The sequence below is a fragment of the Coturnix japonica genome, chromosome 12, assembly GCF_054131305.1.
Source record: "Coturnix japonica strain WE chromosome 12, WE-NBRP24, whole genome shotgun sequence".
Classification (NCBI taxonomy): domain Eukaryota; kingdom Metazoa; phylum Chordata; class Aves; order Galliformes; family Phasianidae; genus Coturnix; species Coturnix japonica.
The window spans coordinates 20,203,013-20,218,083 of NC_140674.1; the positions used below are offsets into that span (position 1 = coordinate 20,203,013).

The window sequence follows — 15,071 nt, forward strand, 5'->3', positions numbered from 1 at the left end:
GGTGGAAGGATGGGGGAAACCGTATGTTGAAGGAGCTGCATCTCATTAGTACAGTATTATTTTCATCTGATTGGAGAAGAACGGTGCCTTCATTTGGAAGCGCATATAGTAGGATAGATAATTTACTGGCTGGTAAGTGCCAAGGCATTTTCTCTTCCACTTTCAGCTTTCTAACCGGGTCTCCTGCTTGGTGCTGGGGCACAGAACAGCCTACCCCAAGGCAGGCTGAGCGCTCTATCCTGGCTGCTTCCGAGCTGTCACTTCCCCTTAGATCTGCTGAACGCATGGGCATGTGCTTTAGCAAGATTAATCATCTCTAAATGCTTTAATCAGCTAAAATGACTAATATGTGGTATGTATCTGTCTGATAATTTACCAGCTGCAGTAATTTTGTGGTTGTGTTTGGATGGGGAATGTTTTCCTTTAGATCGGGATTGTTAACCATTTGCTGCTTTAAAGACATTGTGGGGGTGCTGGAAGAGAAGCATTCTAGCAGGGACATCAGCAAACCTCACATTCCTCCCAACTTACCTACAGAATGCACGGAGCTGGCAGGGAGAGAGAGACTGAAGGGCTGGAATTTGGTAACTTTGAGAGTTTGCATGGATGAGAATCACAGAATGGCCTGGGTTTAAAAGGACCATAATGATCATCCAGTTTCAACCCCCCTGCTATGTGCAGGGTCACCAACCACCAGACCAGGCTGCCCAGAGCCACATCCAGCCTGGCCTTGAATGCCTGCAGGGATGGGGCATCCACAACCTCCTCGGGCAACCTGAGAGTTGTGGTGCTACAGCAGAGAATCCCACTGATGAGACATCCCTGTATCCATGCAGGCGATGATGGCTCTAAGCCTTGCAAACAAGTAGCAACGACATGTGGTTGTGAACGCCGTGGTGGAACACACATGCAGAGATGCAACACGTCCTGCTGTGTGCTCGTGTTGCTGTAGGGTCTGCATGTGCTTTCCTTGTTATATAGGTGGCACTTCCCGGGGGGGCGGAGGGAGGCTGATATCGCGTGATTAAACCTTTAACATCTCTTAGATATAAATAAGGGCAAGGCTCACACATCTGACACCCTCATCCAGTGAAGCATTGCTGAACTTTGCAGGAGTCTGACACAAGTCTGGCAGGTAGGGGCTGGGTGTATGGAGCGGGACAGGACAGGGATACTGAAAATGTGCATTTTGTTTCCCATTGCAGTTTTGTAAACGTCAACAAATGATGAAACCTTCCTCGGCAGAGACGCTTCACAAAGGAAGGATGTGGTGGATAATTCTTCTAAGCACAATTGCTCTAGCATGGACTACACCCATTCCCTTGATAGAGGACTCGGAGGAACTGGATGAGCCTTGCTTTGATCCATGCTACTGTGAAGTGAAGGAGAGCCTTTTCCATATACATTGTGACAACAAGGGATTTATAAATATTAGTCAGATAACAGAGTCGTGGTCAAGACCTTTTAAACTTTATCTGCAGAGGAATTCCATGAGGAAATTGTACACCAACAGTTTTCTTCACTTAAACAACGCTGTGTCCATTAACCTTGGGAACAATGCACTGCAGGACATTCAGACAGGGGCTTTTAATGGGCTCCGGGTCCTAAAGAGGTTGTATTTGCACGAGAACAAATTGGACATTTTCAGAAACGACACTTTCCTGGGTTTGGAAAGTCTGGAGTATCTGCAGGCAGATTACAATGTCATTAAGCGGATTGAAAGCGGGGCGTTTCGAAACCTAAGTAAATTGAGGGTCCTTATCCTAAATGACAATCTCATCCCCATGCTTCCCACCAACCTATTTAAGTCTGTGTCCTTAACCCACTTGGACTTGCGTGGGAACAGGTTGAAAGTGCTTTCGTACCGCGGAATGTTGGACCACATTGGCAGGAGCCTGATGGAGATTCAGCTGGAGGAGAACCCGTGGAACTGCACGTGTGAGATTGTGCAGCTGAAGAGCTGGCTGGAGCGCATCCCCTACACCGCCTTGGTGGGGGACATCACCTGCGAGACCCCCTTCCACTTCCACGGCAAGGACCTGCGGGAAATCAAACGGAGCAAGCTGTGCCCCATGCTGTCCGACTCCGAGGTGGAAGCCAGCCTGGGCATCCCCCAGCTGTCCTCCAGCAAGGAGAATGCGTGGCCCACCAAGCCCTCCTCCATGCTGTCCTCCTTCCATTTCACCGCTTCCTCGGTTGAGTACAAAACATCCAACAAGCAGCCCAAGCCCACCAAGCAGCCCCGGGCACCCCGGCCGCCCCCGACGCCCCGTGGGCTGTACCCCGGGCCCAACCAGCCGCCCGTGGCCGCCTACCAGACCCGGCCCCCCATCCCCATCATCTGTCCCACGGGCTGCTCCTGCAGCTTGCACATCAATGACCTGGGCCTGACGGTCAACTGCAAGGAGCGGGGCTTCCACAACATCTCCGAGCTCCTGCCCAGGCCCCTGAATGCCAAGAAGCTGTACCTGAGCGGGAATTTGATACAGAAAATCTACCGCTCCGATTTCTGGAATTTTTCCTCTTTGGATCTCTTACACCTGGGGAACAACCGCATCTCTTATGTGCAGGACGGGGCTTTTATCAACCTACCCAATCTCAAGAGCCTCTACCTGAACGGCAACGACATCGAGCGGCTCACCCCGGGCATGTTCCGGGGCTTGCAGAGCTTGCATTACCTGTACTTCGAGTACAACCTGATCAGGGAAATCCAGCCGGCGGCCTTCAGCCTCATGCCCAACCTGGAGTTGCTCTTCCTCAACGACAACCTGCTGCGCACTCTTCCCACCGACGCCTTCGCCGGCACCTCGCTGACCCGGCTCAACCTCCGCAACAACCACTTCATTGCGCTGCCGGTGGCCGGGGTGCTGGAGCACCTGCACGCCATCGTGCAGATCGACCTGAAGTCCAACCCGTGGGACTGCACCTGCGATCTGGTACCGCTCAAGCAGTGGCTGGAGGCCCTCAGCTCGGTCAGCGTGGTGGGCGAGGTGGTGTGCGCCAGCCCCGAGCGCTTGGCCGACCGCGACCTCCGCGCCCTGGAGCTGGCTGCGCTCTGCCCCGCCGCCCTCCGCCCCGCCGCCGCCGCCGCCGCCGCTTCGCCCCCCGCCGCCGCCGCCCCTCCGCCGCCCGCCGCCACCGGCGCCGCCGCCTACGAGCTGCCCCCGCCCGGCGCCGCCGTGCCGCTGTCCGTTCTCATCCTCAGCCTCCTCGTCCTCTTCTTCTCCGCCGTGCTGGTGGCCGCCGGGCTGTTCGCCTTCGTGCTCCGCCGCCGCCGGCGGAAGCTGCCGTTCCGCGGCCCGCGGGCGGAGGCGGCCGACCTGGGCGGAGTGCCGCTGCGCTGCCCGCGGCTCTGCGAGGAGGGAGGCGGCGGCGGCGGCGGCGGCGGAGGGGGCGGCGGAGGGGAACGCTCCCCGGAGAAAGCGCCCCCGGCGGGCCACGTCTACGACTACATCCCGCACCCGGTGACCCAGATGTGCAACAACCCCATCTACAAGCCGCGGGAGGAGGAGGAGGAGGCGGCGGGGGGAGGCGGCGGCGGCGGTGGGGAGGCGGCCGAGCTGCTGCGGGGCGGCGGCGAGCGCTTCTCCCACGCTGCCGCCGCTGGAGCCGCGCAGGAGCCGGGCACCAACTACCGCACTTTGCTGGAGAAGGAGCAGGAGTGGAGCTTGGCCGTGTCCAGCTCGCAGCTCAACACCATCGTCGCCGTCCACCCCCAGCACCCCGCGGGCGGAGGGCTGGCGGCGGGCCCCGGAGCTCCCGGGGGGGCGGCGGCGGGGGGGTGCGGCGGCGGCGGCGGCGGGGGGGCCCCGCGGGACCGCGAGCGGCCGCCGTGCGCCGTGGGCTTCGTGGACTGCCTGTACGGCACCGTGCCCAAGCTGAAGGAACTGCACGTGCACCCCCCTGGCATGCAATACCCGGACCTGCAGCAGGACGCCAGGCTCAAGGAAACCCTTCTCTTCGCGGCCGGAAAGGGCTTCTCAGACCACCAAACCCCCACAAGCGAATACCTCGAGTTAAGGGCCAAACTCCAAACCAAGCCGGATTACCTCGAAGTCCTGGAGAAGACCACGTATCGGTTCTGAGCCGCCCCGCCGCCCGCCCGGCCCCGCCGCATGCGATCGAGGATCCAGCTGTGCTCCCCCCGCCAGATGTGCAGCGGGGGGAGGCCGTTCTCAGATCATTAATCGACGAAGTGCCTTCGCAGACTTTTGCCAGCAGATGTTAATCAATCATTATTTTTTTATACTGAAACTGAGACTTTGACTGTGCCATGTCTAAGGTATATTATTATTATTATTATTATTATCGGGGATCTTTGTATTGATCCTGATTAAGTAAATTCCATGTGTGTTTTTGTTTTTTTTTTTTTCATTTTTTTCCCCCTTTTAATTTTTCTTTGCAGCGAACTCCCTCTCTGTTTTCCCTCGGAGGGGGAGGGGAAGGGGATGGGGGAGGGAGGATGGCATTTTGTGGCTCGCTTCCTTCTTGCCAATCATGGCACAGATTCTGTACATTTATTTAAGCAAACAAACAAAACGATTGCAAAGAAGCAAACGAGCGCAGTTTGCTGCATGCCTGGAAACTGCAAGAGAGAAGGGAGGGGAGGGTCTTGCTCGAATGTCTCGCTCGTGTCTCCCCCCCTCCCTCGCACGCACACACACCCGCACCGCCACCCCGCTGCCCCCTACGGGTGCCCCCCCCCCAGCGGTGCGGGGCCGCAGCCCCGGGCTGTCCCCACGTGGCCCACCCACCCCTCGGGGATGCGCGGTGACGCTTCGTCGTGACGCCATGGTTTTTCTTTGGAGGACATCCGCACTTTCCTACTAAAAGCAACACGCAAATACATAGAAAAAAAAAATGAGGAAAAAGAAAAACAAACAAACAAACAAAAGCTACTGGGCACTTGTCACTAACAGCTTTGTAGGAAGCACTTTTAATGTTTTTCTCTCATACCCACATCCATGCACACGCACACACCGAGGTACAACGATGTGCTTATATTTATTCTGTAATTTCAAGTGAATATAAATTGTAAAGGTAATGTTTAATCATTGTACAGTGATGCGTCTGGTATAGCTTTCCTAATAAAACGTTTTGAAAACAAAACAAACCCATGCACATATATATATATATGTATATATATCTTCATATATATATATATATGTATATATAAGACTACAAAGCTTGAACCTTAAACTTCAGCTTCCCCCTATGAGATTTCCTTCTCCCACTTTAACCTCGAGAGCTATTTTATTAATAACGGTTCAATGCACTGTGATGTTAACAGAGAAAACCCTGTACAGCTTCTCTCGCCAAGATACCACCCGAGACTTCTTAAAACCCGATTTACAATCTGTATTCCCACGATGCGCCGCGCTGATGGCAGTTCCCGTGTGTTTAAAAATAGGCAGCGAATTTAAGCCCTCGTTCTCGAGAAGAGCTGCCTCTGCCTGCTGCTAAGCCGGGGAGGGGGGCGGGAGGGGGGCATCGCTGGATGTGCTCCTGCCGTTCTCATCGCAGTCAATGAAGGGGGATGGGAAAGGGCACCATAAAGCATTTCAATTTTGGAAAAAGAAACTCGGAACGAGCTGGAAAAGGATGCCTAAAGCCCCAGCCGCTCCGTGCTCAAAGCGGAACCAGACCAAAGACGATGTGGGGTTGTCTCTGCTGGGGGAAGTCCCGGTCGGTATCTTGGCCCCGGTGGACCCGAACCGGGCGGTGGCGGCGGTTTCGCGTGGCCGCAAGGTGGTGCTATAACACCGGTACTGGCTTCCGCTGAGCCGCTGCCGTCCGGTCCCGGTCCGATTCCGGCCCCGCAGCTCGGGGCGTCTCTGAGCGGGATGGGTTGGGGAGGGGGGGAGAGCCCGGATCGGGGTGAGGTGCAGCCCTAATGCCTGAATGCTGTAGAGAGCGATCGAATCTTATCTCTAAATATCTTTTGTCTTCATGGGGTATCGTTAATTTATCCAGGTGAATTGCGATTGCTTCCCCCGCCCTGCGTTATAATTGTATCTCTCCGAGGGCATTTCATCTGACTGGTGTTAGGGGGGTTGAGGATCTCTGCCCTTTTGGGTTTCCAGCGCAGCCTGGTGTCATCTCAGACCCAGCTGTCCCTCCTTTCTGTTGGGAGCAACTCTCTTCCACCCAGCACAATGCATTTAATGGAGGTAAAACTGTGAGTGCTTGTTTCCACCCCGAGCGCCCCTATTTATGGCTTCAGGGAGTGTTCTTATTGCAGGCTTTTTGTCAGTCCGTCTTGGAGAAGCATCTGGGTGCGACAGAAGTAGTTTCCTGAGCCTTGGCAGTAGCCGTGTGTGCTTTGAGATGGAGGGACAGCTCCAAATGTTTGCAATTCAGCATTGGCTCCGTGTCCTTGGTCAAAAAAAAAAAAAAAAAAAACCAACAAAAAAACAATTGCTATAAATTTAAAGATCCCTCCATTGAGCTGAATGTTTTATAACAGCTGTGTTCAGCTCCAGTGTGCTGGGGGGTGTGGGGGGATTGTTTTATGGGTTTTGTTGGTTGCAATTTGTTTTTTTTTTCTGTGTGGTTGTTGGGTTGATTCTTTTCGTTTGTTTGTTTTTGATGCACAGTAGAAGAGCATGGACGTGTTAAAAAAAATAAACATCCAAGTGCAAAGGCCAGATCCTTCTTATGATAACCACTGTAATATGATAATCATAACCACGCTGATAAGGCAACATGCAAGGAGCACGTGGAGCTGTACGGATCAGGTTAAAGTACAACCCCTACTGAGAGAGTGGTGCTGTGTACATTTGGCGATGCCATCAGACTCCGAGTGTTCATACTTGTATCCAAATATAGCAAAACCAGTTGCAAATAGTGTTTATATTTTAATTAAAACGCAGAAAGGCAAGACAATTGCAGCATAACTATAGGTAGCAATCTCACCCGTGGCTGGTGAGGAAATCTATTTATTCAGTGGAAATAAATTTGTTCTATGACGATGGAATTTTGTATTAAAAGAGATAATTTTTGGCTTACACCGAGTTATTTTTCTTTCCTTGTGTAGGAAGCTTCCTTTTCCTTGTGTGCTGGGGACTCACTGGAACCATTTGGGGATGGTTCCCTCTGGAAATGTCGATAATACATAACTGTGATATCTGATGTATATTACGATGACTTCTATTTTGCTATTTCATTGTGTTGAGCTGAGGTTGAGCGGGTGGTAGTGTTGCTTCCCACTGCAGGAAACAAAAGTGGGTCCATCATTTCTGATGTGTGATGGGTGGATATTTACATGCCGTGACTGGGTTGCTCCTAATTCACAGGGATTATCATCTTTATTAGTGGTATTACTGGTAGCATTAATAATATTGGGAAGGAACCAAATAAAGTCAAGTGACCCACCTTCACACTGGAGCTGTTTGATGGGATAGTGCTTGAAATAAATATCTCTGTATTTTAGCATGGTGTATGACAAACAGGTGGTATCAACTAAAGCAGGTCCGTGTGTGATGGTGCTCAGAGCCGTGCTGTAAATCTGTTGCTGTGTGTTTGCTTTACTTATTGACTGTACTGAAGTTCTTCCTTACAGGTGAAGAGGACAGGAACCACCAGGTAAGTCCCAGTCCCAGCCAGTAGCGGCTGCATGCAGGGAAATAGAGATGATAATCACAGTGCTCAGTGCTCTTTTGTATCTCTTTGGTATTGGCATTGATGTAAGATGATGTTTTGGCTGGGTCAGAAGATCTCTTTGCGACATCGTTGCATGGATCTTTGGCTGTGCCAGTAGTGGTGTTAGGTGTTAGTTGTTGTGGTGTGAACAGTCTGACTCCCACAGTGAACACTGCATCGTGGAGTCTGTTGTGGGGTGCTAGGAGGCGTACTGCCCTGGTCAGGGGAATGTTGCAACTCTAAGGATTCTGTGATTGCAGACATTATTTGCTCTGAGAGTCAGTAGGTTTGAGTGAAGCTGTGGTAACTCGGCATGTTGTCAGGGACCTTTCCAGGAAAAAAAACCCCAAACACCCATTTTTCATGGAGTCATAGAATGGCTTTGTTGAAAAGGACCACAATAATCATCTAGTTTCAACCCCCCTCTTGTGTGCAGGGTCACCAACCACCAGACCAGGCTTCAAGTCTTCTGTGCAGATGTAGATTTAAGCAGTTATGGCCAACTTGTGTTCACTCGTATGAACACAGCAACATGACAGAAAGGCCTCTACAGATTGTCAATATGCAGTGGTCTCTATTTCTGGAAGGCTGATGTGTGTTAGCAGCAACTGTTGAGTGCTGTGCTCCTTCTTTACTCAAGTACCTACTTCAAATGGAGTTGAAGGGTTCACATGAACAGCGTGTGATAAATTGGCTCTGTCTACAGCAGAAGTGTTCACGTGAACGGAGTGTGCAGCATCTGGCTGTAAGTTTGGAAGTTCACTGGTTATCTGCATTACTCAGCCTGAGAATATGGCTCTTGGCAATCACACCAGCCATTTAGGTGTGAACTTGTTCCAGAACTGCACTTCTTCCAACAGCATTTGCTCTTACAACATGGATAAGCTCTGCTGCACATTGCATATTCCTCTTTGCTGAACCAGGATTTGGTTCAAAATCTGACTTCCTCATATCTGACTTTTACAATAAGCTTATGTGTGGGTTGGATAATTCAACCCAGTTGTTTCCATGTGAGAAATGCAGAGGAATTTCACCCCATATGTAGCTTCCCAGGTCTTTTAAAGTTGTGTATTTGTACTTTTCTTTAGGTCACTGGGGGAGATAGGGGTGACTGCTGAAACCATCAGTTTTGCTATAGATCATGACCACCAGAAGGTTACAGGTGTGATATGATGTGGGTTATCTTTATCATTATGAAAGTATTTGGAAACATTCCCCTGTGGTGGGATTTTTTTCTTCTAAATCTGCTGATATTGTTGTGGTTTTGTTGTTGGAATTCCCTGTCCAAGGGTTGTACTGGGTAATCTCTGCACAGTGGATGCTGCATCAGTCTTTGCATTTTGAATGTGAAGGATTTTAATTCTAGGTGAAGGATTATTTTTTTCGACACTAGGAAGATGTATATATATGCAATACTAAGAAGTTGTGTGCCTTAAAAAGATTAGATAATTATAGAGGGTATAGCACAATATAACATATTCAGAGCTCAGTCATGTGTCATGTACTGAGCATGTGATGTACTGAATGTCCATTCACTTTTTCTAACATCTTTATTTTTCTACTGGAATTGCCTAAATCTCTTAAGAGTATCCTATATATTCTATGAGTTCAGAAGAAAGGTTTTAGGTTAGTGAAGGGTCAAACCTCTCTGAGTCAGGGAATACAAATAGATACCATGACAAATGGGAGCAAAGTTCCTTTGCATGGCACGTGTTGTGGAAGCTGGGCGTGTTGTGTAGCACTGTACCAGGAAGGGAGGTTCTCTGTAGGGATGCAGATTATGAGCTGAATGGTTTCAAACATGGGTTCTTGAACTGCAGACAGTCACTGCTGGACCTGAGACATGGCATGTGTGATGGCACTGCTGTCCCTTCTGCTGGTGGTGACACCTGGCACCATTGCTGGCTGAGACTCCTGAAAGAGCAGTCCTAAAACAATGAAATGGCTCATGGTTTTCATGACAGTTATCTGAGTAATCCTTGAACAGAGGTCTGTTATTGAACTTTGGATGCTTTTGCTTTGGAAATCAAGGCCAATTATAGTTTTGTTGCTGTCATTTTGTGATTGCTTTTAATGAGGCTATCACTGGAGAAATGAAAATGTTGCTGTGTGAAAGTTCTCACCAAAGAATACTTTTTAGTAGGACTTTCAAATCTCTCTTTTCTACTCTTTGCTTTGGAGAATGAAGGAGCCATGCTCAAAATTGCATAGGAACTGCCTCTTGAGCTCGGAGTTGCAATGCATTCATGCTTCTGTGTCTTCTCATTCCCAAGAGCACCCATTGTGTTAGGCTCAAAGGAAGATGTAAGGAGTTTCAGTTAGTGGGATTACAGTGCCAGATGTGGCCAGCTAACCTGCTGCACCGTTAGCTCTCACCCTAAGCAATCAAAGACCTGAGGTCCCTCACAGCTGCGTGGCACAAGGGTTAGAACAGCAATGAGCACTTAGAAAAACCAAGTTGTAGCATTTCTATGAAAAAAAAGAACATTCAAAAAGCTGGGCACTGGTAATGATCGTTGGCTGTTGGTCTCTGAGTTCTTTAGAAAACTCATCCAGAGCTTTACTGATGCAGTTAAACTGCCTTGTAAGGGCACACCTGGTCGGTCCTCATGAAAGCGCTGCTGGAAAAGATATGTAACTAATGCATTCTTCTTCATCAGAGAGCGTCGTTTCTTGTGGCATCACTTCTGTTGTGTTTTCTTGCAGTGACCCAAAAACCTGGCTGCTTTGGAAAGTGGATAGTATTGGCAATCAAAGAAATATGGCAAGTAAAGATATTTTTCAGATCCAGTTTATATTAGTGTTTTATGCCAAGAAAGGGCAAATCCTTGCTATCGGGTCCTTGTTCTGCCGTCTTCACTGATTAAGGCAAAGAGTCAGTGATGGTTCATTGTCTTCATTTATCCCCTTTAGTTTTAAGCCAACAAAGTGAGGAAGGTGGGTGTATGCAACTTATGTGTGTATTTATGTATATGTGTCTTCCTCCTGTGGGCAATGTGGGGTCATGGCACTGCAGCTGGTGGTGCTGATGAGAGGAATGGCGTTGGCACTGCTGGGTTAAGCTGTCACAAGTAGGAACTGTGCCAAGGCTAGCAATGCAAACAGCACCACAAAGTCAATCACCTCACTGCGTCAGGGCCAGTCAGTGGCAGCACACTATTCCTGTAGAGACCTCTCTTTTAGAGCAGGTGAACAAATATCTCACAGAACCCCTTTTGCCCCACATTGAGCCCAAATTCTCAGGCAGCTTCCAGATTTGTTGGCATTTTCCACATTGCTTTTCCCTGCCTGCATGCAACAATAATCATTTGGCTGACAATGAGTTGTGACGCCTCGGTTTGCACATCGACCATGCGAGAGAAACAGAGACCAATTGAAAATATGGTTATTTTTGTTGGGTTTTTCTGTAGAGTGATGTTTTACACCTCAAGACTTCATTCTGTAAGATGTATCGACGGGATTGCCTACCTGTAACTCAGCTTTGTAAGCAGCCTCCTGAGGTTAGCCACGGTGGTATTACATGCCTTGTGCTTTGCCAGCCCTGCAAGCCAGCCAAAGTCTGTTAAAGCCTTCAGAGCACAAAGCACTGATAAGATGGATCTCTAACAGGTACGCATCAGGGATAATGCAAAGGTGTTCTGTGTACAACAACCTAAAATTAGTTGCTGCTAGCTCGAAGCAGAAGTAACCGCCTCCTATGTTGTTACTTCTGCTAAAATGGAGGGGCTGATGTGTGTAGGAAAGTGATGATGCTGAGTGTGTGCATTATATACGTATATACAGTCTCTAAATGTGTATGTATATGTATATATGCTAGCATGTTCAAGTGTAGAAGTCATTTTTTTGTAAGTTCATTGAGATTCAGGCATATGGCTTGCTTTGAACTGTTATTAAAATATGGGCATTTTGGTGATAAAGCTAAAAATGTATACCTTAAGACCTACATTCTTAATGTAGGTCAGTGGAGGCACTTCTCAGACATATTAGCATTTTGGACACTTCATCTTAGCAGCATATTGCATCTCCTGGAATAGGTTAGCAGAGGCAATGGGGGAGAAATTGCTGCATCTGAAGTCATTCAGAGATGTTGCCAAGTTTCTCAGGAACCAGAATTGCAGGATAATGAGTATTATATTTAATTCGTGATGGAAAGGCAACCATGGGGAGTTCAGCAGAGGCAACACAGATCGTCTTAGCTCTGTGGGGGAGGGAGCATTTATAACTGTAGCTAGATAAAAAGAGGAAAGCTGCCTGCATATTTGTGGGTATATATATATTTATATATATGTATATACAAGTCTGTGTATGTGTAGATAACACCGTGTGTATATATGTATGTATGTATATGCCCATAATGTATATGTGTATCTATATATGTATACATTTATATAAATTTCTATTTCTCTATATGAATAGTCATGCAACTATGAAAAATAGCATTATCACCAGTGTGTCCTTTGCTTTAAAACCCAACGAGAAGCTACTTCCATTAATCCTATGTTGGCACAGAGCTCTTCGGTTATCATTTACATGTAGAGAGGAGCACAGCTCCATAGCTGAGCACCAGCCTGGAAGGCCTTCCCTCCTCCAGAGGACTCCAAGCAAGTCATTACCTTCTCCACAGCTGTTCCACATATGTGAAATAAAGCAGTGGCTAAGGTGAATCAGGGGCTGGTTTTAAAGGCAAGGGCAGAAGAAGCAGTGAGCTCTTTGTGCTTGGAAGTCTCTGTGATGCTGGCAGAGGTCTGATGGTGAAGCAGCCTCAACTGTGGTTACTCTGGTTGCTGTTGGTAATCCCAGCTAACAGCAGCAGCTTCTGCACAGGACAGGAAGGGAGGAAATTCATCTTTTTTCCTCTAAAGTAAGTGTTCAGAGTCTGATTGCTTTGGTTTGGTGATGCATGGATTTCCATTTGGGGCTGGGATGTTAAGTTGTAAGCTCAGTGAGCTTCTAATTTGGGATGCCTTTTATGTTATAATTGATTTTGAATAATTTCACTTCATTGTTAGAACAAGCTATACCTTAATTCATGCTATGTTTGAAGAACTCAGCTGGAAAACTATTTATATCAGGATGGATTTTGCACTTGGCTTCAGTGGGGTTGAACAAGATCAGAGCATTTCATGAAGCACTGATATCAAAACAATCTGGTGGTTGTGCAACTATTAAATGAAAGTGTAATTTTGTAATAAAAATGTGAACAAAAAAAATAAATTGGTTTGCTAGTTATATATTCTGTAACAACAGCATATTTCTATCAATGAGAACTTTGGTCAGCTGCTGGGTTTTGGCAAGGGCTTTGGTTCTGTCTTGCTGCTGGTTGCTGTGTGATTTGCCCCTTTCTGCCTCCTGCACTGAGCTCCCTCCTGGCTGTCCTGCTGCCAGTCTGCTGTCATGTGCAAGCCACAACGTGACCAGAAAGGGGAGAATGGATTAGTTCTTCTAAAGCTCTCTGTTTCCTTTGAGGTAGGAGATGAACAGACAGGGAATAATAACAGAAATGAAAGCAGTTACCTTGTGGTTTTAAATATGTGGAGTGGGGTGGAGCATTTCTCATAAGATTTCTGGTTGTGCTGGGCCTTATAATTTCATCTGGAGGAAGTAATCACCTTATGGGACAGTGCTTCCCCATCTTTTTTGCCTAAATGATGTGAAAATATGCCGAATTCTTATGCTGCCTGCTCATTAAAGCAAACTCTCTGCTGTTTTTAATGATTTCAGTGTATTGGAATGCTGAATGGAGACGAGTACAAGGGGAGCAGAAAAGTTAATCACTTTTTAATTAACTTATGCAGTCCTGATGTCAGGCCAACCATTTGAATGCGGTGTTTCTGTGGTGCCCATGGGCATGTTGTCTACAAATGGCTAATTTTCCTGAGCAGGAAGCATCTGAATTTGAGCAGGGAGTATCAGAAAGTTCAGAGAGCTGCTGCTTTGCTGAGCATCTGGAGACTTGGGAGAGCTTAGGAAATGAAGTTTTCTGGTGTCTCTGCTTAAAGAAGATGCCTAAATGTCTGTATCCTCAGATAAAAAGCTTGGAATTTGAACCCAGTAAGGGAATGATGTACCCAAATCTCTTTGTTCTCAGTAGTAACCTCTTCTCTGTGGGATCTATAGTGAGCCTTGGCTACTTGCTATGTTGCTATAATGAAACAGCACACTCTGCCACGTGTGTGTTTGAGGTTTGCTGTTTTCCATGTTGAAAAGAAGTGCTGTAGTTGGAAGATCAGGCACACAAAGTCACGTTGTTGCTACAGAGAAGCATCCAAATAAGTTACAAGACTTAAAGCACAGAGGTGCCTAAGGCTCTGCTGGTGTAGATCATAGCAGATTCATTGGTCTCAGCATGGCACTGCTGGTACCCCAGAGCTGGGGAGAGATGATTCAGAGATGTCTGCTACCCTCTGGCAGCCATGTCTATACGGGTTGTCCTGTGAATGGATGCCAACCCATAAAGACAAGAGTTCCCCAGGCTGCTGTGTGACTTTGCACCCACATTATACCCATTCCTGTCTTTATGTGTCAAAAGTAAACACCAGGCAAACACAAATTTGCCAAAGGAAAATCTTGGGAAATCCTGTTTAGCCCACCCCTCCTCCCTTCCCCGTGGAAGTAACTGTGAAGTCACAGGAATCTGTTGTGAAAGTGCTGGAAGGATGAACCAATAGAGAAAGGTTTGACACTGGAAATATGGAGCTGCACATGGGATGGCGATTGTTGACTAAGCCAAATGCATGGGGTTTGTAGGGATGGGTAAGTAATAAAGACATGGATGTTTGGTTGAGATCTGGAGGAAGGAGTTGCTGGAGAAAATAACTGCAGGCAGCTGGGGCAGGTCTGGAGAATAAAAGTGCTCTCTGGGTCAGTTGTATGAGCACAGTGATGTCATGAAAACTGGAAACACAGTGATTCCGATTTTGAAGGTAGAGATGAAGGTGTATTTGTCAGGAGGCAGCTTATTCAAGAGGAAGATGGTCATGTTTTAAGCCTTTTAGCTTCTCTTCTGGGGAAGGGACAGGGGAATAACTGAGAGCTGGGAGGCAGCTGGTGGCCCATACTGGGGGCAACATCATCCAACTCCCAGTTCATTTAAAATCTTGCCCTGAAGTCACAAGAGCTCCTCATCACTACTTAAGCTCAGGAGCTCAAATCAGGTATCTGTAGAAAGAATGAGCTGAAATTTCTATTCCTTTCTTGAGTAAGATGCTCAATGTATGCTCTTAAGCACTATTTCCTTTTGTAATTAAAAGGGGAGGGGAAAATGACTATGCCTGCTATCTGCTCCAGAACCTTCTCTGCCTGGACATACACATAGCAGAGCAAAAAATCCACTATAAATGTGGCTTATTGGGTTTGCTGCATGTCCAAAATCCTCAAGCAGGTTTTTTTCAGAGGAGGCTATAAATTACTTTTCTGAGCCTGCATCAGTA

At 47.8% G+C, this 15,071-nt stretch overlaps 1 protein-coding gene across 4 annotated transcripts; it reads left to right on the top strand.

Annotated features, from left to right (window-relative positions):
• Positions 1 to 1,223: 1,223 nt before the first annotated feature.
• Positions 1,224 to 12,855, top strand: SLITRK3 (SLIT and NTRK like family member 3). 4 transcript variants are annotated; one of them, XR_014933607.1, is made up of 3 exons: positions 1,224 to 4,282; positions 10,348 to 10,405; positions 11,052 to 12,855. XR_014933607.1 is itself a non-coding variant. In XM_085513679.1 (1 exon), exon 1 carries the CDS (start codon positions 1,224 to 1,226, stop codon positions 4,083 to 4,085), a length of 2,862 nt encoding a protein of 953 aa, XP_085369805.1. In that variant the 3' UTR covers positions 4,086 to 12,855. The 4 variants fall into 4 exon arrangements, 1 of the variants encoding a protein (XP_085369805.1); XR_014933608.1 differs by having other exon boundaries at positions 1,224 to 11,250; positions 12,178 to 12,855; XR_014933606.1 differs by having other exon boundaries at positions 1,224 to 10,405.
• The last annotated feature ends 2,216 nt before the right edge of the window (positions 12,856 to 15,071 follow it).

What these genes read in the sequence shown, in the direction of transcription:
- SLITRK3 (XM_085513679.1), top strand. Translation starts at nt 1,224, where the DNA reads ATGATGAAACCTTCCTCGGCAGAGACGCTTCACAAAGGAAGGATGTGG.